Source organism: Equus caballus, chromosome 23, assembly GCF_041296265.1.
Source record: "Equus caballus isolate H_3958 breed thoroughbred chromosome 23, TB-T2T, whole genome shotgun sequence".
NCBI lineage: Eukaryota > Metazoa > Chordata > Mammalia > Perissodactyla > Equidae > Equus > Equus caballus.
In genome coordinates this window covers 37,881,963-37,905,875 of record NC_091706.1, presented here as the reverse complement: position 1 = coordinate 37,905,875, position 23,913 = coordinate 37,881,963, and the positions used below count along the sequence as shown (strand labels likewise).

The 23,913-nt window shown below is 40.8% G+C and overlaps 1 protein-coding gene across 2 annotated transcripts in view; it reads left to right on the top strand.

The window, feature by feature from the left end:
• LOC100058496 (histone-arginine methyltransferase CARM1) overlaps positions 1-23,913 on the top strand; it is a 255,612-nt gene that overhangs the window by 135,436 nt on the left and 96,263 nt on the right. For both annotated transcript variants that reach the window (XM_023627281.2, XM_023627282.2), the window contains exons 3-4: positions 11,144-11,250; positions 12,123-12,227. In XM_023627281.2, the coding sequence (XP_023483049.1) occupies positions 11,144-11,250; positions 12,123-12,227 (212 nt within the window). The remainder of the gene's footprint in view (positions 1-11,143; positions 11,251-12,122; positions 12,228-23,913) is intronic.

The following is a 23,913-nucleotide window of genomic DNA, read 5'->3' as shown; positions in this document are numbered from 1 at the left end:
ACTGGGTGGAATATGGGATCTGACAGCATAAACAGAGCATGAGGAACTGTGAGCCGGGCCAAATACTCTTAGGGAGTGTGGACAGGAACTTAAAGCTGCTAACTGTGATTATGTCAGGGGCTCAACATGTTATAGAACAAGAAATGTTAGACCAATTGCTTTGTAGTGACCTTCACAACAGCAACCTACTGCTGGGAACAAAACCTGGGTTTAGGCTAGTCCAAGCTCAGAGATCAGGAGCCAAGAAGCTCAATGTCTCTTTTCTATGACTCGCCTTCCTCCAGTTTGCCCTGAAGCACACAGATTTTCTCACTCCTGCTTCCACTGTTTCAACTTGGTCTATAACATTTCTACCTCTCTTTCAGCTGTGGTCAACTGTGGTTTGGCCTGCCTTTAATCTACTCTCCTTTCTTCTGATAACAGAAGCTCATTTTTTTTGTTTGTTTGTTTAGATGGGGCTGACTGGAGTCTGGTCAATTAGCATTGATCCCTGGTCACAGCAATTGATTCAGAAATGGGTCTTTAATTTAACTTGGATCAATGAGACTCAATCTGGGGCTTTTGTTGGAACATTTTGGAAAGACTGGGCTTCCTGAGCTGGTAACAAAATAGTTCTGGAGATGCTGATGGTCATCTTGTCCTGTGAGGGAGAAGCTCACCTGAGATGAAGCTAAACCAGCACAACAGAGAGAGAGAGACAGTCTTAATAATATCATTCTTGAACTCCAGAACACAGGCATTTTTACAAATAGAATTTTAATCCTGGATTTTTCAATTTTGTGAGCCATAAAGTTCCTATTTCAGTTAAACTTAGCTGAGTTTCTACCAATTGCCAACAAAAGAGTTTTCACTGATACCCTTTCCTTAGAATCTTGTTTCTGCTCTGGCTCATTCAGTTATGTCTCTGTCCAAGACTGACCCCTGATCCTTCTGCTTATTGGAGACCACACAGTTCTTCAATCTTGGGCTTTCCTTGTTGATGGATGGAGTGTCAGGGTAAGTGTGCTAGGATCCCACGGGGATCGGGGACCTGGCTCAATATTCAAACAAATGAGCTACTGTCCTTACTCTCAGAAATCTTGAATCACACTATTTCACTAATGTTTAGGTCACTGCTGATCATCGCAATAAGTGTTTAATTGGTTTTTAAGATATGCATGAAGAGTGTCTCTGAAATTTGACAAGATTTGTGGCCCAATTGTTTTTACATCAGATTCTTGACATTTAGAGGTGTGACAAATACACACAATACTCCCCAGTAGCCCTCCCCAGTACTGATGTTTTGGTTGCACAAAGATAGTGTTAGGTAAGTGGTATATAGATTACAAATTATAGATTTGGTCGTTAATTGTAAGGCTTTGAGAGAAAAACAAAAACAAATAATATATTCAATTTCATTCATTCTTTCTTTTTTTTTTGCTGAGGAAGGTTTGCCTTGAGCCAACATCTGTTGCTGATCTTTTCAGATGTGGGTTGCTGCCACAGCATGGCCACTGATGAGTAGTGTAGGTCCATGCCCGGGAACCGAACCCAGGCCACTGAAGCGGAGTATGAACCTAACCGCTAGGCCCCCAGGGCTGGCCATGCATTTAATTTCTTAGAGCTCATAAGTACCATTATTTTAGGAGAGGTTAATTTGGCAATTGGTTTTAAGGAATGCTGACAAATTCTTTTTAAAGAGGAGACAGAGCACAGAGAATTTTCTCATGTAAGCAATAGAAACATACAGTGTCTTATAATCCTATCTATGTTGGGTGCTCAGAGAATCTACTTTATGTCTAAATCCTTTTGCTACTTTACTAAGTAAACCCGCTTATATTAGGTATAAGAAGGGCCATCCTTAGGTTGAGTTTAACTCAGCAGCAGAGTCCCCTGAAAGTATATATGTTTGGGATGTATTCGTTTTTGTATCTTGCTTCAACTCTGACCACCTGAGACTGCTATGCCCTTCTCTGGAAATACACACACAAACATACACACATACTACATCTGTATAGGAAATCTCCTAAAATTCAGTTTGCATTTATCTAACTTTGGGAGTTGGGATGAGGAAGGTATGGAAATTTTCTGATGCAGATATTATATTCCTCTTTATTTAAAAAAAGAGAAATACAGTAGTATTGACATTGAGGAGTTCAGATGGTGAATGTATTTTGACTTAAAATGCATCGTAGACCAATGATAATTTGGTTCTGCCGTTGATACCTAACTTGAACAACTTTTTGATTAATTAAACTTCTCTGTAAGTATGATAGAGCATCTGAGCCCCAACAGTTAAGTTCACAAACCTCTGATTAGGGGATATATATGTCAGTGAGAAAATAAACTCTTGATTCTAAGGTAATCGCTTTGGGAGAACTGGAGAAGTTCTCCCAAAGCCAAGAGGTGAGAGTGGAAAGGGATGCCAAAAAGAAAAAGAAAAAAACAAAAAGAGAATGCTTTCCTCCATTCATTCACTCATTCATTCGTTGACATTTGTTGGATACTGCTACATGCCAGGTATCAAATCAAGCACTAGGATTTAATGGTGAATAAGTCTCTTTACCCTCATAGACTGTACATTCTATTGGGCAAGATGGAAAAAAATAAGTAACCAGGCAAAGAAAATAGTAATTATTCTGCCATTTGTTGTGCAGAGAACAAATAAGGGGCTGATGGAGAGAAGATCAGCATTGCAGCTGTTGGCATCGTATTCATCCTACTTGAATGATGCCCTGAGATGCAGTCCCCCTTCTCCAGGTCTGACCAGACAGGAGATATGGGGACTCAGTGCAGTGTCCCCTAAGTCATACCCATCCCGAGGGAGAAAGCACCCAGACAAGAAACGAAGAGAAGGCGAATTAAATGGGGCCACATGGTTAGTATTGTTCCCTTTTTTGTGTACTGACTGCAAGAAAATAGATAGCTTTTACTTCCTTTGGTAAAAAAGAGCTTAATTTGGCAAACTTGAGCTGATGGACTAGAGAGAATTAAAATGGGCTGTCTGTAAATTATTCAAGATAGCTCAGAAGCTGTTCTGCAACCATGTCTAGAGTTTGACATGTTTTTTTTCAGTCCACACCATGATTATCATACTGTCTGTTGTGGATTTTCTGGTATGATTTTGGGACATGTGGCCAGAACAGCTGAGGCAGTCAGACAGGTATTACTCTTCCCTGGCACAGAAAGATGGCAGCATCTCGCTAAATACACTCTATGCGGAAGGCACTCCAGACAGTATCGCTTGTAAATAGCAGCTATTTAAGAGAAGCAAGCAGACAAAAACAGATCCCTTCAATCTGGTCTTTCAGGAGTAACAGAACCAAAAGGAAATGGTGTGTCTGAGTAGTCTTTATTGATCCATGGGTATAAATACTTGCTAAAATGGAAAAGCAATGGTTTGTCAAGAATTTAAATCAAACCTGAAAATCAAATGAAAATAATTAGGATCACGGCTGGAGCATGGAACTGCTGTGTCCTTACTTAATATCTATATGACAGAGAAAATTACATCTATATATTTGTGAAAAATGACAAAAACATGATGGTTTGCAGCCAGAGTGGTTACAGTGGTAATTCTACCATGTTATCCTCTTCAGAGACAACCGGGGTGAATGAGCCCTTTGAAGGGAGTTCCCGTTTTACTCATTATCCATGCCCTGTCAGAGGGACTTGGCTTCACTAGTAATTGAGAGTGTTTCCACATCCTTCTATACTATGTCCTCTGCCCTCAGACTTCTGGGAAACTCCCCACAAGACCTTTTCACTCTAGAGCAGTAGCTCTGACCCATATCCTCCCACCCTTTCTGCCCTGAGCAGCTGAACGGGCCAACATGCAAATAAGAACATCCATTTAGACTTGATTACATTCTAAACAGCTGGCCTTTCTTTCCTCTCCTCCGGGAGCCATGCTGGCTCTACAGAATTAACACATCTTTCAAACAAATGGTGCCTGCAGATCAAAAGGCTCCTCCATCCAAAAAAGTGTTCTCCTTGCTAAAGTGTTCTCCCAAGGCAAAATTACCAGCTAGATTTTAAGATCCCTTCACTCCTCTTACCAAAAGTCTGTCTCCCCAGTTTGGAGAATGGAGGAAAAGAAGAAGATGAGTTATCGTTCCTGCATCTCATTTTGGATTCTGCAATGAGCATTGCCATAGACTGAGTGTTTGTGTGTCCTTCCGGCCAAAATTCCTATGTTGAAACCTAATCCCCAATATGATGTATTTGGAGGTGGGCCTTTGGGAAGTGATTAGGTCATGATGTGGAGGCTTCATGACTGAGATTGGTGACCTTATGAAAAAGGCCCCAGAAGGCTCCCTTGTCCCTTCTGCTATGTGAGGACACAGCAAGAAGACAGCTGCCTGCGACACAGAAGAGGGTCCTCACCGGAACCTGACAGTGCTGGCACCCTCATCTCGCACTACCAGTCTCCAGAACTGTGGGAATAAATCTCCATTGTTCATGAGGCACCCAGTCTGTGGTATTTTGTTAAAGCAGCCTGAATAAACTAAGACAGGTGACAGGTGTCGTTAATGGCTATGAATCCTTTCTTCTGGAGGCTGAGGAGAGGGGAGAAATCAACAATTAAGTTTCTTTTCCTTTTTAGGGGCCGGCCCCATGGCTGAGTGGTTGAGTTTGTGCGCTCTACCTTGGGGCCCAGGGTTTCACTGGTTTGGATCCTGGGCGCAGACATGGCGCTGCTTGTCAGGCCAGGCTGAGGCGATGTCCCACATGCCACAACTAAAATATGCAACTGTGTACTGGGAGAATTTGGGGAGAAAGGAAAAAAAAAAAAAGATTGGCAACAGTTGTTAGCTCAGGTGCCAATCTTTAAAAGAAAATTTCTTTTCCTTTTTAAATTGTGGGGGGTTTTTTGTGTATCTTATACATCATGTGGAAACAGACATTTCCTTTATGTACACACATTTATTTAACCATTGAAATGAATGTAAGAGTGACATGTAAAGAAGATATTCTCCATTTTGACAGAGCCGTTGTGACGGAATTCACCAGAGGCAGGATCAATTGATGCTGAGTCCTGGATCAGGATGCGCCTGATTGCCTAAGTCCCATAAATACATCTCAAGCTTGTCAGACATGAGGCCCTGATTTTCGGTTTTTCAAACATGATCTCTGAGCCAGGATTATAGAGTTGTGAACATGGTGTCCGTGATGTAATAAGATTGGATTTTTTTAAATAGCAAACACAGTCGAGCCGATACATCTGAATTAGTATTTATTTGGAAGGCTATTTATGTGTTGCATGGATGTTGGTGTGACACAAAACATTGTTGGTGCTTCTCTTTTACGTTTTCGCTTGAAGACAATTGGTGAGCCACACAAGAAGACTAGCCGTGTTGCTTCACATAGTTTTGTTTTTTAACAGAAATGATACTTTTCAACTTGCTACACATCCTGTTCACGAAATTAGGCAGCCATTATTTTTGGCTGTATTAAGAGCTCAAATTCCCCTCAAAGGATGAAGACTCGCAGCTGTATAGAATATTCAGAAGACTATTTGTTGAACAAGTGAATTTACCATAGGCTTTGAAAGCCCAGACAACTGGGATGCCCAGGACTCAAAGAACTCACAGATGGGTGACACGCACCACTGCTGGCAACCTCCGAGAACTCAGAGGGAACGGGAGAGGTGCCAGGAGACTAGAACTGGGGAAATATTAGCCAATATCTTTTTTTTTTTAAGTATGTCTGAGAATTTTATCTTATTTTGTTTTATTTTATTTTTTGGTGAGAACTTTTAAGTTCTACTCTCTTAGCAAATTTCAATTATGTAATATGGTGTTATCAGCTATAGTCACCATGTTATACACTAGGTCCTCAGACCTTATTCATCTTGTAGCTGAAAGTTTGTACCGTTTTACCAGCCTCTCCTTATTTTCCTCACCAGCCCCCCGCACCCCTGGGCTCCTGACAGCCACTTTTCTATTCTCTGATTTTATGACTTTGACTTTTTTTTTTTAAAGATTCCACATATAATTGAGATCATACAGTATCTTTCCTTCTCTTTCTGACTTATTTCACTTAGCATAATGCCCCTAAGGTCCATCTGTGTTGTTATAAAAGGAAGGATTCCTTCTTTCTCATGGATGAATGATATTCCATTGACTATATACACCACATCTTCTTTGTCCATTCATTCTTGATGGACCCTTGGAAACAACAACCATCTGTTGTTTGTATATCTTGGCAATTGTGTTAATGCTGAAATGAACATGGGAATGCAGATATCTCTTTGATACCCTATTTTAATTTCCTTTGGATATATACCCAGAAGTGAGATTGCTGGATCCTATGGTAGTTCTGTTTTTAATTTTTTGAGGAACCTCCATACTTTTTCCATAGTGGCTGTACCAGTTTACACGCCCACCAACAGTGCACAAGAGTTCCCTTTTCCACATCCTTGCCAACGCTATCTCTTGTCTTTGTGAGGTTAGCCATTCTCACAGGTGTGAGGTGCTATCTCATTGTAGTTTAGTCTGCATTTCCCTGATGATTAGTGATGTTGAGCATCTTTTCATATACCTGTTGGCCATTTGTATGTCTTCTTTGGAGAAATATCTATTCTTCTCCTCTGCCCCTTTTTTAATGAGATTTTTTTATTTTTTTTTTTTTGCTATTGAGTTGTGTGAATTCTTTATATATTTTGGATATTAACCACTTATCAGATATACGATTTGCAAATAATTTCTCCCATTTGGTAGGTTGCATTTTTATTTTGTTGATGGTTTTCTTTGCTGTGCAGAAGCTTTTTAGTTTGATGTAGTCCTACTTCTTTATTTTTACTTTTGTTGCCTTTGCTTTTGGTGTCAAATCCAAAAAATCATTTTCAAGACTGATATCAAAGACCTTACCTCCTATGTTTTCTTCTAGGAGTTTACAGTTCCAGGTCCTTAAATTTAAGTCTTTAGTCCATTTTGAGTTGATTTTTGTGTATGATGTAAGACAGGGACCCACTTTTATTCTTTTGTATGTGGCTGTCCAGTTTTCCCAACACCATTTATTCAAGAGACTATCCTTTCCTAATTGTATATTCTTGGCTCCTTTGTCATAAATTAGTGAACGATATATGCATGGATTTATTTCTGGGCTTTCTATTCTTTTCCATTGATCTTTATGTCTGTTTTAATGCCAATATTATGTTGTTTTGATTACTTTAGCTGCATAGTATTGTTTGAAATCAGGAATGTGATGCTTCCAGCTTTGTTCTTTCTGAAGATTGCTTTGTCTATTTGGGGTTTTGCAGTTCCATACAAATTTTAGGTTTTTTTCTATTTCTGTGAAAAATGCCATTGGAATTTTGATAAAGACTGCAATGAATCTGTAAATTGCTTTGGGTAGTATGCACATTTTAACAAAATTAATTCTTCCAGTCCATGAGCTCAGAATATCTTTCGATTTATTTGTGTCTTCTTCAATTTCTCTCATCAAAATCTTATAGTTTTCAGCTTACAGATCTTTCACCTCCTTGGTTAAATTTATTCCTAAGTATTTTATTTTTTTAAGCTATTGTAAATGGGATTGTTTTCTTTATTTCTCTTTCTCTTAATTCATTGTTACTGTACAACACAACTGATTTTTTTATATCGATTTTGTATCCTGCAAATTTACTGAATTTGTTTATTCAAACGGTTTTTTGGTGGAATCTTTAGGGTTTTCTATATATAAAATCATGTTGTATGCAAATAGAGATAATTTACTTCTTCCTTTCCAATTTGGATGCGTTTTATTTCTTATTTTTGCCTAATTGCTCTGGCCAGGACATCAGTGCTATGTGGAACGAAAGGGGCGAGAGTGGGCTTCCTTGTCTTGTTCCTCCTCTTAGAGGAAAAGCTTTCAGTTTTTTACCATTGACTATGATGTTAGCTATGGGCTTGTCATATATGGCCTTTATTATATTAAGATGCATTCCCTCCATGCCCAGTTGTTGAGAGTTTTTATCCAACACAGTTTAAAAATATTTAAAGTTTTAAAGTATTATGCACTATCTGTGCAAGGAAGAAAGATTCAAATATAGGAAATTGTATTTTGACAGACTTGGTATTTTTGACCTCCAGTAGAATTTGATAAGCAAACAACTAGGTTCAGAATCTGAAGGAACGTAGTCACAAACCTTGCTGAAATTAACATCTGCTAAGCCTCTAATGTTGCCTCTAAAAACAAATTAGAGAAACAAGCAAAATGACACTACGGTTTGGGGGCTTTGTAGCTTTATGTGTAGTTGAGCAATTCTATGTGAAAAGTATTGACACAGAGAAAACTAATATATTGTTCAGTGAAAAAAGCAGGCTGTAAAACCTTAGAGTAAAATACTATTATTGTAAATAATATAGAGGTAGCTATAAATATATAAAGAAAAATTACTGGGAGATTCTATCCAAAATATTATCAGTTGTTATATTTGGGAATTATTTTTCCTTCCTGGCTTTTTTTCTGCGTTTCTAAATTGCATTTCTGCAATTCATATGATTAAGTTATATACAAATTATTTTTTAAAAATTGCAAAAGAAAACAGTCATGAGAGAACAGAAATATTGATTAATGTATTGATTTCATGTGTGGGACAATGTTGTGAAGGAATGGTGTCTCTTTAATTTTAATGTGGAATTCTCATTGTATGAATATTTCCATATTCTATTAACTGGAGTTCTCAAAAACATCTTGTCATCCGAATCAGGGACACAGTTAAAAATACAAGTGTTTGGCTCTATCCTTCTGATGCAGTAGGCCTGGGTTTGGGCTTTGGAATCCAGAGATAGGGAATTGGTGACATTATGGCATATCCATAAAAGTCGAAAACAGGGGCTAGCCCAGTGGTGCAGCGGTTAAGTTCGCACGTTCCACTTCTTGGCGGCCCAGGGTTCGCCAGTTCAGATCCCGGGTGCGGACATGGCACTGCTTGGCACGCCATGCTGTGGTAGGCGTCCCACATGTAAAGTAGAGGAAGATGGGCACAGATGTTAGCTCAGGGCCAGGCTTCCTCAGCAAAAAGAGGAGGACTGGCAGTAGGTAGCTCAGGGCTAATCTTCCTCAAAAAAAAAAAAAAAGTCAAAAACGTATACCCATTAACAAGGAGGTGGAGGAGACTGCTTAATGACTTGGGAAATTATTCATAGTATCTTAAAGGAGATGCTTACAAAATAATATGATGCAATTTTGTAAAGAATAATTTTTACTCATACACGCACACACCACAAAAGAGCATACATCAAAAAGTTAACAATAATTAATAGCTTGTATAATGGGATTATTATTATTATTTTTTCTTTTTGATTTCTTCTTGTATTTTGTAAATTTTTTATACTTTTCATGAGTTGGTTTTATGTTTATTTTGAAATGGTTGTTTGCATCCTTTTCTTTATAAGGGTATAATTGCAAAAGATAAAGAATTAACAGAACATTTCATAATAGATATAAATTTTTAACCAAACAGCTATTCTGGTTTCATAAAAGAGAGATCCGCGTGGGAACACTAGCTAGGTGAGGGTTGTAAGTTGGAACAAGCATTTATAAGCTGGTGAAACATTGATTGTTCACAATACATTGTAAATCTAATCAATTTATATTTCCACCAAGAATTCCTCCCTGTATGCATCTCCGAGTTTCTGTGGAGTGGTTGGCATTCCCTTGAGCAGGAGGGGCAGCAGTAAGGTATATTTGCATATTTATTCTCCAACAAGATGTTTTTTCAACCTGTCTGTCCCCACATGGGATAGCCCGGGGGCTCCACAGGACTGCCTCACCAATTAAAAATAGTTTCACCAAGTTCATTAGTCATTTCCCAAAATTTACTAAATTTGCATTTCAGACCTATTTATTGGGCGGCTGCTATGTTAGCACTAAGTTCTGGAGACTAGAGATAAACAAAGCTCGAACTCCTAAACCATGCCTTAAAAGAGTTCAATATAGATAGAGAGATGGACATTTAAAAACATTGTTAAATTCAGTAAAATATGAAATACGATGGTAAGCTGAGAGCATGAAATTGGAGCAAAGGTTCTCACCCCTGGCTGCCCATGAAAACTAACACTGGAGGCTCTTGAAAAACATTGGATTACCAGGTTCAGGATGAGGGTCCATTACCCACATGTAATAAAATCTTCTCGGGTGATTCTCATCTATAGCCAAGTGTGAGGCCCCTGTATTATAGCAACTTATTCTGCTTGTGGGTGTTCCAGAACTCGGCAACGAGGAAATGCTCATTGAGCTGAATTTTGGGGGATGAATAGGAGTTTGATGTCAAAAGGTAATCTAAACAGAAGACATAGACCAGTAAGCCAGGCCAGGGCCAGCTTGACCTGAGAATTGGTAAGCGCTTCAGCATGGTGGGCTGGGGAGGGCGGAGTGCAGGAAGCAGGGCGTGGAGGGTACACACGCAAGGGCAGAAGAACTCTGAGCGGCTGGAGCTCATGCGGACCTGAGGGTGTGTGCGCTGTAAGGGAGAGCCTGGTCACAATGCCAGTGGTGGAGAGGGCAGAAGTCACAGGCAGTGAGGCCCACTGGGCAGGATTTGAGAGACATTTCTAAGGCAGAAGTCACAGAATTTGACAACTCTGCACGTGGTGTTATCTATTAGTAATATCACTTCTGGGATTTTTGTTTTTTTGAGATTTCATTTCTGTATTTTTTTCTCAAATAATAGAAAGCATTCCCTTGTATTCACAGATCCCCGGTTATTTTACCTTTTCTCTATACACCTAGAGAATACTAAATGTGAGGAAAAAAACCTTATCACCATGATAATAGAATGAGATTTTATATATATATTCATTTATATGCATATATATTTCGTATTCACATATATCTTCTTTTCCTTATTGTCAACAATCACCTTTCCTGGAGCACACACTGAAAATAAGCCTGTAAGCTTTGCAAGCGTAGTACCAGGAGAATTCGATGAGCTAGTCTCTAGGTTCCATTACGCTCTCTCACTTGACATTTGTGAATGCAAATATGTCTGACAAATGTAAATAAGGGTGTCACACCTCGGAGCAGTACCCACTTCCACAATGCCATTCCTTATCATGAGTGTGGGCAGGGATGAACGTGCCACTTTAATATTTTCTCAGTGGAATTTTATAGAGTGCAATGGTGAGTTCTCTGGTCTCCAAGGTGTAGAAACGGGTCTGCTTTTTTCTCCTTGCAGAATTCAGCGCATTTTCAAATACCTTGAAAAGATGCCAGAAGGAGAAAAAGGAATGCTCGGTGTTCAGCCAGCGGACGGAAGATGCATCTGCCGCGCAGTACTTCCAGGTCAGGGAAGTTGCCCCCGTTGGAAATGAGTGGTTTCAAGGTGACACACACCTGAGAATATACCTGGGCAGGGTGGTGGGCAGAGAGGAGACAAATTGATGCCATTCTGCATGGTTCTCAAAGGGTGGTCCTCAGACCAGCAGCAGCGGCAGCATCACCTGGATTGGCACTCACTGTCACTTATCGAGTTGTCAGCACTTGGACAAGTTGCAGTATCTTTCTGAGCCTCAGTTTCCTCAGCTGAGGAACATAATGCATCTGATTGTTGTGATGATTTAATCTGATTAGAAAATATATGGGAAGCACATAGCATGGTGCTGGGCACATAGAAAACTCTGCCAAATGGTGGCAATTACAAAATGATGATGTTTATTACTGTCAGTGCTCAGGAGTTTGTATGCACCACGTCACCCAACTGGCTTGGCTCCTTGGAATTACCACCATCACTATCTTCTGCCCCACCTCCACCCTCAACCAGGATTTCTATACAAGACCTGTTTTTCTCTCCGGGCTGATGAGACTCATCAGGACCATCCCTTTTGGCCCTGACCCCCTCTCTCTCTTATCTCTGTCATTCTTTATCTGTATTCTCTCGTAGCCTCTGCTTTGGAAGGGCCCCTGGGCACCTATCCGGTCAAGATCTAGGCCTGAATCTATTGTATGGAACAGCAGTCAGAAATCTGGGGTCAACTTAAAGTTCTGGCCTTACAAAGAGGGCCAACGTGGACACGTCAGTGCGTCTCTCAGAGCCTGCACTTCCCTCTGTGTTAGGCTAAGCCTACCTTGACCAGGGTGTCTGTAAGAACCCGGTGCTCAGGAAGGCGCTGCCTCGTGGGTTGTTCACTCTCCGTCTCCTTCTCTTTCCCTTCCAGTTTTATGGCTGCATTTCCCAGCAGCAGAACATGATGCAAGATTTTGTGAGAACAGCTACTTACCACAGAGCCATCCTCCAGAACCACATTGACTTTAGAGACAAGGTAATGGGGGCAGCAAGTTATTAATCTCAAACCATTTTAAGAAACCTCGTCAAAAACTGCAGTAGTAATTAGGCTTTGATAGAATTACCATGTGACCCAGCAATTCCACTGCTAACTATGTACCCAAAAGAATTGAAAGCAGGTATTCAAACAACTATTTGTGCATGAATGTTCATAATAGCACTATTCACAGTAGCCAAAAAGTGGAAACAATTCAAATGCCCATCCACTGATAAAAGATAAACAAAATGTGGTATATTCATACAATGGAATATTATTAATATTATTTATATTTATATTTTCCATGAAAAGGAACGAAATGGTGATACATACTTCAACGTGGATGAACCACAAAAACGTGCTAAGTGACTGAAGCCATTTACAAAAGGTCATGTGATTCCATTTATATGAAACATCCACAATAGGCAAATCCATAGAGAGAAAGCAAGCTAGGGACTGCCAGGGGCTGGGGGAGAGAGGAATGGGGAGCGGCTGCTTAATGGGCATAGGTTGCCTTTTGGGGTGATGAAAATATCTTGGAACTTGACAGAAGTAATGGTTCCACGATAAAGCAATTGTACCAAATGGCGCTGAATCGTGCACTTTAAAATGGTTAATGGTGATTTTATGTTATGTGAATTTTACCTCAATGAAGAAATTAAGCTTTGAGTGCTAGGAACTCAAGAGACTGAATGCGCTATGTTTTGGTGCACAGAACAGGTTAGGAGCTTTATTGCTATATAATGAATAGCTCTTATTGAGTCACTTTACTTCAATTTTTTTCTCCTAGACTCCGCAAGTGCCTGCATTTATTTCCTTCACAAAATGGATCTGAATGATGAATGATTGCTAACACATTATACAAGTGTTATCCATTTTTCTCCTACCTGTTATACAACCAAAGTGCTCAAAATACTGTACAGCTCATCTCAGAGACAAGAGCACTGGTCAGTGGAATCACCAGTAGTTGGATCCAGTTTTGTATTTTCCCCCCTAATGAGCTGTGTAATCTTAAGCAAAACCCTAAATTTCTCTGAGCCTCACAATCTATTCTCCTGCCTTAGTAATTGTAGATCCATGGCCTTTGAGATTTGCAACATTAATTCCAGGAAGGGTGTGGTAGAACATTGAAATAATGATCCTAATGACTCATGCCTCACCGAGTTCATGCCCATTTGCAAAGTCTTGTAGCTACTCCTTTCATCAAGAGATAGTCTATTTTTTTACCCCTTATTTTTGTGCTGTTCTTGTGATATGCTTTGACCAATAGATATGACAGAGGTGACATTGTGTAAGTTTCAGAGCCTAGGCTTTAATGGTCCTTGTGGCTTCTGGTCTCACCCTCTTGGAACACTGTGATCACCATACTGTGAAGAAGCCCAGTCTAGCCTACTGGAGGTTGAGAGGTCACATGGAGGAGAACTGAGGCCCTCCACTCAACAGCCGGCACCAGCTGACAGACCAAGTGAGGCCATCTTGGATCTTCCGGTACAACCGCCCCTTCTGCTGAATGCAGAAACGTGAATGACTCCAGGCAAGACCAGCAGAGAAACTGCCCCGCCCGCCCACAAAATTGGGAGAAATAATTGTTTCCAGTTTAAGCCACTAAATTTTGGTGTGGTTTGTTATGCAGCAATAGTTAATTAAAACAGAGAGAAAATGCATGAAAAAGTAGTGATTAGTGGGCGTCCAGCTAGAAGCTGACTTGCCCATGGCTTTCTTTCCTCTGTCATCTCCATTCTGCTGTTGAGCCCGTCAGAGAGTTTTTTGTCTTGGTTATTGTATTTTTCAATTTCATAATTTCCATTTGACTCTTCTTTATGTCATCTATTTCTTGCCTGAGACTCTATTTTGCCATTGGTTTCAGCAGTGTTCATGATTGCTGGTTGGAACTTTTTTATAATAGCTACTTTAAAGTTTTTGTCAAATAATTCTAACATCTAAGTCATTGCTGCTTTAGCTTCAGTTGATTATCTTTTCCCAGGGAATTGAGATTTTCCTGATTCTTTGTATGCCAAGCAATTTTGGATTATATTCCATGTATTTTGAGTATTATGTTGTGAGATTCAAGGTCTTGTTTAAAGCCTGTGGAGGATGTTGATATTTTTATTTTAGCATTCATTCAACCTGGTTAGGTTCAGGCTGTGAGTTCTTGGCGACTAGTTGGTTTTCTGAGGGCTTTAGTTCCTATGTCACTTCAGTTTTCAAAGCCTTGGCAGTGCTATTTGGAGCCATCTCATGTGTGTGTCACCCAGTGGTCAGTCTGGCACCTAGGCGTGGAGTTCTCAAAGTTTAGTTGTGCTAATTAAGATCAGACCCAGGCATGCACAGACTGAGCCCAGGAATTTATTAAAAAAAAACTTTATGGGGTTGCTTGACCAAGCTCTTCCCTCTCCATGATACCCCTGATACTTGCTGGTTCCTTGGGACCATTTTTTAGTCTCTGACCAAAAAGCTCACTCTGCTATGTACTTCCACGACTTTGCCTATGTATTGACCAAACAGAGAGAGGACAAAGAAAGAAAACAAGCAATGAGAGTTGGCCCCAGCCTTTGGGAATGACAGTGCCATTGAATGCAGAGAGAGCTTCCCCTCCCTCAGTTTTGGCTCCTGTAGGCTGATGCTATAACTACCGTAAGATTGCTGGGGGCTGGAGCATAGAAGAAGGGAGGAAAAGGAAGGAAAAGGAAGGAGGGGAGAAGGGAGGAGAAGGAAGCAGGGGAGAGGGGAGGGGAGAGGAAAAGAAAAAAGAAGAGTAGAGGGAAAACGGAGCATTTCCACACTCTCTCTGAGCATTAGAAGTTTCCTTTCCTGATGCTGGAGCCAGAACTAGAGAATGTCTCCAGGAGATTTCTTGTCTGTACCCTGCTGCCCGCTGGTGGTGTGTTGAGTTCAGGCCATGGGTGGGGGATATGGTTCTGTAGTATTTTGAATCCTGGTCTTCTTCCCTAATCCCCCTCCTATTATTATGCTTTTCAGAGTCTTCAAGTAGCTGCTCTGTACATTCTGTCCAAATTTCACAGCTGTATTCAGTAGGAGAGACAGGGTGAAGTTGGCTTTCTCTGACTTACCCAGGACCAGACACTTCCTAAAAGCCAGATCTAGCTACCCTGGTGGGTGAGGGTGTTGGTAAGAGACAAAGATAAGACCACAAATGGCCGTGTTTGGCCAAAGGTCTCATACGTCTTGAGACGTCCAGGACTTTTGCTTTGCCAATAGGACATGCTGGTTAACAATTATGAAGTGAATGTTCCTAATGCTAGGTGGTAGGTGGGCAGGAAGAGGAGAGAGAGGGAAAGCTTCTTTCTTTTGACACCTTATCTGATTTTCAAGATTGTGGGTAAGCAGTCTTATTGACCTAAGGTGGGTTTCTTGCCAATTAAAAAAAAATTCAACTCTGAACTATTGATTGTTTCTTTGTGGTTTGAGGATGTTTCCTGGAGATAATACTTTTATTTAGGGAAACTTCTTTCCCTCTGAAGTTGCTTAGTTTTCATCTGTAACCTATTTTCTATTATCTGTAATCTATTTTCTATATTATCTATAATCTATTTTTAATTCTGGTTACTGCTTCTAAAGACCACTACCCAAACTACTAATCATACTAATAATTTGCGTTATATGACTCTTTCACAGAATTTCACGTGGATCATGTCACTTGACCATTTCATTTGTTTATCTTTTCATCTGTAAACATGAAGATATTGGACTGGATCATCTTTAAGGTCACTTGCAGCTCTAACCTCGTTTGATTTTACAAAATACCTTTTTCCTGCCATCCTGAAATGGGTTTACCTGCTAATGGAATAAAAGAGGCATCCATCTGTTGGGGTTTATGAAGGTGATAATTAATCACATGGTTAATAATTAATTACAGTCATGCATCACATAATGACCTTTCCATCAATGATGGACTACATTTACAGTGGTGGTCCCATAAGATTGGTACCATATAACCTAGGTGTGTAGTAGGCTATACCATCTAGGTTTGTGTAAGTATACTCTATGATTTTCTCACAATGACAAAATCATGTAACAGATGCATTTCTCAGAATGTATCCTCATCTTTAAGCAATGAATGACTATATATCCCTTTCCCCCTCTAAGTTCTGAACCAATTTAGAAATAGAAACAAATATCAGGTAGAAATCACAATATCAGCTTTTTTTCTTTTGATGATAAAAGTAAGTTTATTTCAGCAAATACAATCAAATGATTTAAGAGCCTTGCTTCCAACTATCATTACTGAAAGAACGTAACACTCCATACAGAGGGTGTGTCAGTTCCTCCAAGGCTATTATCAGATTTTTCTTTTTCTTTTTTTTTAATTTTAATTTTTATATTGCAGTAACATTGATTTATAACATTACACAAATTTCAGGCATACATCGTTATATATTTTGGATTTCTGTGTAGATTACATCATGTTCACCACCTAAAGACTAATTACCATCCATCACCACACACATGTGCCTAATCACCCCTTTCACTCTCTTCTCTCCCCACTTCTTCTCTAGGAACCACCAATCCAATCTCTGTTTCTTTGTGTTTGTTTGTCATTGTTTTTCTTCTACTTATGAGTGAGATCATATGATATTTGACTTTCTCCCTCGAACTTATTTCACTTAGCATAATACCCTCAAGGTCCATCCATGTTATCACAAATGGTCAGATTTCATCATTTCTTATGGCTGAGCAGTATTCCATTATGTATGTGTAACACATCTTCTTTATCCATTCGTTCCTTGATGGGCACCTAGGTTGCTTCCAAGTCTTGGCTATTGTGAATAATGCTGCAATGAACTGTTAGGTTGTCTTTTCATCTTGCTGATGGTTTCCTTTGCTGTGCAGAAGCTTTTTAGTTTGATGTAGTCCCATTTATTTATTTTTTCTATTGTTTCCCTTGCCTGGTCAGACATGGTACTTCAAAATACGCTGTAAGACCGATGTCAAAGAGCATATTGCCTATGTTTTCCTCTAGAAGTTTAATGGTTTCAGATCTTATATTCAAGTCTTTAATCCAGTTGGAGTTAATTTTTATGTATGGTGTAAGATAGTGGTCTAGTTTCATTCTTTTGCATGTGGCTGTCCAGTTTTCCCATCACCATTTATTGAAGAGACTTTCCTTTCTCCATTGTGTGTTTTTGGCTCCCTTGTCAAAAATCAGCTGTCCATAGATGTGTGGGTTTATTTATGGGCTCTTGATTCTGTTCCATTGATCTGTGTGTCTGTTTTTGTGCCAGGACCATGCTGTTCTACTGATTTTGGGCTTTGTTCTTCCTTTTCCTTTAGGTGTACTGTTAGATTGTTTATTTGAGATTTTTCCTGTTTGTTGAGGTAGGCCTGTATTGCTATAAACTTCCCTCTTAGAACCACTTTTGCTGTATCCCATAGATTTTGGCATGTCGTATTTTCGTTTTCATTTGTCTCCAGGTAATTTTTGACTTTTCCTTTGATTTCTTCGTTGACCCAATCATTGTTCAGTAGCATTTTGTTTAATCTCCACATATTTGTGGCTTTTCTGATTTTCTTCCTGTAGTTGATTTCTATTATCATACCTTTGTGGTCAGAAAAGATGATTGGTATTATTTCAATCCTCTTAAATTTATTGAGACTTGTTTTGTGGCCTAATATGTGATCAATCCTGGAGAATGTTCCATGAGCATTTGAAAAAATGTATTCTGTGGTTTGGGGGTGAAATGTTCTATATATATCTGCTAAGTCCATCTGGTCTAATGTATTGTTTAAGGCCAATGTTTCTTTATTGCTCTTGTGTTTGGATGATCTATCCATAAAGTCCCCTAGTATTCCAATATCAGCTTTATTGTTTGAAATGCTGTTTGGAGAACAGGACTTGGACCTGTGGCCAAATAAGTCCTCCTACGCAGTTTTCCTCTAAACAGAACTTTCCCAGCCACTTGTGTGCTGAACAACTGGTCTCCCCAGGCAAGTCCAGAACCTGCCCATCAACCTTCCTCCTGGGGGACTCAGAGCACATGCTTGAGTAGGGGATGGGCAGGCTGGCCCCTCCCAAGCACTGGAGCTATGCATACTCAGTCCTATTTCCCACTGTCACCAGTCAGATGGGTCATTGGTATTATGAGGAACAAAGAGGAAAGGGAGATGACTACTCTAACTTCCAGTACTGCCCTTCCCTGGGAATAAATATCCTCTCCCCTCTGAAAACTGGAAGAGCAAATTATCCCAGTTTTAGTGTCCTGGGAATCCCCTCAGTCCCAGACAAACTAGGATGTTTCGTCGCCCTAACTCCAAATCTATTACAAATCCAAAATCCTTTTAAATCCTTTCTTGTTTGCAGCATCATACTGAAGACCATTCTGAAATAACTCCTGTGAGTCTGTGGAGATGGCTACCTTTTCACTAAACCCTTACAGTCTTTCTCATTGAAATTGATTACCTAAAAGGGCATGGGTTTAGAATGATCAATACCAATGGCTATTATTTATTGAAGAACTTAATGATGCAAGCACTAGGCTAAGAGATTTCCATACATTGTTTCTGTCTTAGGCAATTCATGCCACTATAACAAAAATATGATAGACTGGATGGTTTAAACAACGAACGTTTATTTCTCATGGTTCTGAAGGCTGGAAGTCTGAGATCAGTGTGCTGGTAGAGCAGGTGTCTGGTGAGGGCCCATTTCCTAGCTTGTAGATAGCAGCCTTCTAGCTTCTCCTTACATGGTTGCTTCTCTTCACATAGTCAAGAGAGACAGGAAGCAGCCTCTCTCCTGTTTCTTCTTATAAGGGCACTAATCCCACCACAAAGGCTCCACCCTTGTGACCTAACTACCTCCCAAAGGCCCCACTTCAAATACCATCACATTGGGGATTAGTGTTTCAACATAAGAATTGAGGGGAACACAAACATTCAGTCTATAGCAGTTTCCTTTGATCTTCATTACAACCGTACGAGGTAAATACTAACATTATTGCCATTTTAGAGGTGAGAGAACTGAGGCCTAGGAATCTTGATGTTTTACCTGATTTTATACAACTAGTGAATGAAAAGGCCAAGATTTGAACCCATTTAGTCTTACTTCAGAGCCCACACACTCAATCCCTGAAAGATACTGCCCATGGGAAGGTTGGCTGAAATTGCCAGGGGCAACTTGTGTTTCTCTTGGCCTAAGGATGGTGTGAACACACTTTGGTTACGTAAATATCCCCATGCATGTATGAGGCAGCATTGCACAATGGTTAGGGCCATGAGTTCTAGAGTCAGATAGGGGGGTTCAGACTCCAGTCTGGCCTGCTGTAGACCTTACCATACATCTGGTGTAGACCTGTATCCTGTTTGTCGTGAGAGCTTGGGCAGGTTATCTACCATCGCTGGGCTTCAGTGTCCTTCTCTATAAGAGTGGTAACTACTTTTTAGAGTCCTTCTGAGATCAGGATGATACAATGCTTATGAAGTTCTCAGGACATGGCCCATAATATGAACTCAGTGCATAGTAACAAGTATTATTATTATTGGTGGTCTTGGGGATGGTGCTATAGTTTCCAACTCTGCTATAATTTTAAATCTTTCAAATCTTGGTCTCCTCCATGCGGTTTGAATGAAAATCATTTCTTGGCCAGAGCACTGCTGGCTGAGAACTCCATTTGGAATCCATCCAGGAAACTGACCCTGCTGGAACCCACTCCATTCCCCTCCTCAGAGTTTCTGTTAATTGCCATCTGGCTATTTTTAGTGTCTTCAAGTGTGTGTTGGGTACAGGCAGGGAAAGTCCATCCTGCTGAGGGTGTGGGGCTATATGAGCGGTAGGGTTTTAATTTGGAAATGTTTTGACACTTCATTTGTCAGGGCACCAGTTGCTGGAAACTTGTGAGAGTAAGCAGGAGCTGAGAGCTTATTATTTTTTTTAAATCAGCATTTTCACAGAGGAGAGAATCCTCAGTTGCAACAGCAGCCTAGTGCATCCAAATATGAGGTTGGCTAGGCAGAAGGGATTCAGGGATTTGGAGGCTTAAAAGAAAACATAAATAACAACAACAAATATGCAAAGCAACCTGTTCAGATTGTCAGCTGATATTCAGATTCTCAGAGCCTGGGCTTCAGCTTCTTCCAATGTAAGTTTTCTTTGGTTTGAGCTTATCTTCAGTTTGGGCAAAGGTTCTTTTTTTTTTTTTTTGAGGAAGATTAGCCCTGAGCTAACATCTGCTGCCAATCCTCCCCCTCCTTTTTTTTTTCCTGAGGAAGACTGGCCCTGAGCTAACATCCGTGGCCATCTTCCTCCACTTTATATGTGGGACGCCTACCACAGCATGGCTTGCCAAGCAGTGCCATGTCCACACCTGGGATCCAAACCGGTGGACCCCGGGCCGCCAAAGTGGAATGTGCGAACTTAACCGCTGCGCCACCGGGCCAGCTCCTGGCCAAAGGTTCTTGAGGCTGTCTCTAATCCAGCTCTGAAATTCTTCTCTGACTTTAATACACTTCTCACCCTTGGTTAGCCTGGCACACTAATGAGGCTGGACCTTAGTCATTGGCGGGAATAAAGGCTGCAGCATAGGCTTGCCGAATAGTCCTGTCTGCATGTGGTGAAACAGCTCCTGCTTCCTTACATTTTGTTTAAACCCTCTTTAATGAGGTAAGAATCACATACAAAAAGCTGTCCGTATTTAACGTATACCGCTTGATGAGTTTGGAGATAAGTATACATTTGTGAAACCATCGCCACAATCTATGCCTTAAACATATCCGTCACTTCCAAAAGTTTCTTCCTCCCCTCTTTATTTATTATTATTATTATTATTTTGTGATAAGAACACAACATAAGATCTACCCTCTTAGCAAATTTTTAAGTATGCAATACAGTGTTGTTAACTACCGGCGCTATGCTGGGCAGTAGATCTCTAGGAGTTAAGAATTGAATTATTCATCTTGCAGAACTGAAACTTTGTACCCTTGGACTAATACTTTCTTGTTCTCTCCTCTCCCTAGCACCTCAAAACCACCATTCTACTCTCTGCTTCTATGACTGACTATTTTAGGTACTTCATATAAGTGAAATCACGCAGTATTTTTCCTTCTGTGATCGGATTATTAAACTTAGCATAATGTTCTCCAGTTTCATTCAGGTTGTCCCATATGGCAGGAGCTCCTTTTTGAAGGCAGAATAATATTCCATTGCATGTATTATACTACATTTTTCTTTATTTATTCTTTGAATCCTCCACTTCTCACCTCCAAGCATCATTGTTAACCTGGGGACAGAATCCTTATTCAGAGCCGTGTAGGGAAGCAGGAAGAGAAGGAAATGACTCATGATTCCTGCTAGGTGCTTTGTATATCTTATCTCCTTTCATTCTTGTATGTTAGTCAAGGTTCTTAGCTCAGCATCAGAAACCAACTCAGCTAATTTTATAAAAGAAGAAAAAAAAGGGAAAAGAATTTCCTAAAAAGATTCAGGATCATTAGAGAACTAGGCCTGGAGGCTCCATAACCATAAATAATTTCTGAACTGATCTCAGGAAGGCAGCAAGGCAGCCAGACGTGAACACTGCAGCCATGCACAACCTTTGCCTGGTGCTATGCTGAGTATTGTCCTGGGAACCTCCCTCTGACGCACTGGAATCTGATGCACTGGAATCTGGAAGTAGCTGTGACCTCACCCGAGTGGATTCTATGCCCTCTCTGCATCTTCACACTCCCAGCTTCGCATGCAAGCCAGAGCCTCAGTGGTGCCTGTGCTTTAGCTGCAGAGGGTCTGGAAAACAGCACCAGACACCTTCAGCTTCCTTAGCAGGAGGCTGGTACTACCGCACCAGTGGGACCTTCCCCAGACATAGGAAGGGCATCAGATGCTAAGCACAAAAGAATGGCAAATGCCCCATACGCCACACAGCAAACGCACACAATGTTATCTTGCTAGTCTAATAGTATTGATAAAGGTGCCAGAGCTACATAAATTTAACTCTCTTGCTTTAGGTACACAGCTACTAAGTGGTAGAGCTATCTGCAAATCCAGGTCTGTCTGTATCCCAGCTCGGACTGCAGGGTGATTTGAGGAGCAACACAAAACGGCTTCTAGGTTGACGATCAAATGGATATTTTATTTATGAGATTTGGGAATGTGTATGGGGGGTGGGATGTGATAGTGAAAAACAATCTCTGCTATATATATGTCTATATATTTGGGGTTTTTTCCCCTGTGGTTTCATTTTTCCTGTGGCTTAGGCATTGGAGGCTGTTTTAGTTTCCTAGAGCTGCTGCCACAAACAAGGTGGCTTAGAACAACAAAAATGTATTGTCTCACAGTTCTGGAGGCCAGAAGTCCAAGATCAGGTTCCATCAGGCCACGCTCCCTCTGTAGGCTCTAGAGGGGCTCCTTCCTTGCCTCATCCAGCTTCTTTGGTTGCTGGCTGTCCTTGCTGTCCCGTGACTTGTAGATGCATCGCCCCAGTGTCTGCCTCTGCTGTCATGTGTGTTCTCCCGGAACGTCTGTGTCTCTGCATGTAAAATTCTCTCTCCTTGTAATGACACCAGTCATATTGGGCTTAGGGCCTGCCCTAATCCAGTATGACCATTATCTTAACTTGCTATGTCTGTAAAAAAAAAACAAAACCCTATTTCCAAACAAGGTTACATTCACAGGTTCTGAGTAGGCATGAATTTTGGGGGACACTCTTCAACCCAGTAGAGAGACCAAAGTTCATGTTAGGTCATACATCACGAGAACTCATCCCTGGGATTAATTCTCTGTAATAGGGGTGAAGAGAAAGAGGTAGAAAATGGGCCTTGGTCTTAACTGATCTCTTTGGCCCCTTAAGCCCTAAGTGGCCCCTGCATGAATTTCTTGATTGTGTGTATGAAGCAGATGGCTGGTCTGTGCCAGCATTCTCCTGAGCTTGAATAGAATCTGCTCCTGAAAGGCTACGGGAGAAAGATGCCGGAGTCAGCGGAGGAAAATGCTTTCACTGGATATGAAAGCAAAGTGCAGCTTTCAAGAAGAGCCAGGAAGATGGACTAAACAATGGTCACAGACTGGTTTTTAGGGCATTTGGGACAGAGAGAGCTGGGGGCTTTAATGCAATGGATGGTTTTCTAGTCAAGATGTCCGTGCTCATAGCCCATTTCTGTAGCTTTCAAGATGGTGACATGCGACCTTAATCTTTTGGGGGTGAATTTTAAATTGAGATAAGAACACTTAACCACTTGGTGGCTGTAAGAATTTAGTGAGCTGCCAGATGCAGAGTCTCAGCACAGCATCAGAAGACTGGGGAATCTGAATTAGAAATCATCAGTGCCTCAAGGATGTGGCTTCCCCCGGCTTGTTAGGGTGGACTAAGCGATGCTTAGTCTAACAAGCAACCCCAAAACCTCAGTGGTTTCAGCCAACAGAGCTTTCTCTCTCACTCAGGTTCTGTATCCATTATGGGTTAGCTCAGGGCTGTGCTGCATATCATTCTCACCCCTGGACCCAGCCCCTGTGTGAAACATGACTGTTCCTGTTGCAGGGTGGGAGAGACGGCAACCCACACCACACCCCTAGTTCTTGAATCGACCACCTGAAAAGCCACCCTTACTACTTCTGACCACACTACACAGGCCAAAGCAAGACATGTGGTCACTCCTAATTACAAGAAAAAAAGGCCAAAAGAGAGCAATTCTACCATGTGGCCATCAGGAGAACCAGAAATATTTGGTAAATGGCACAAAT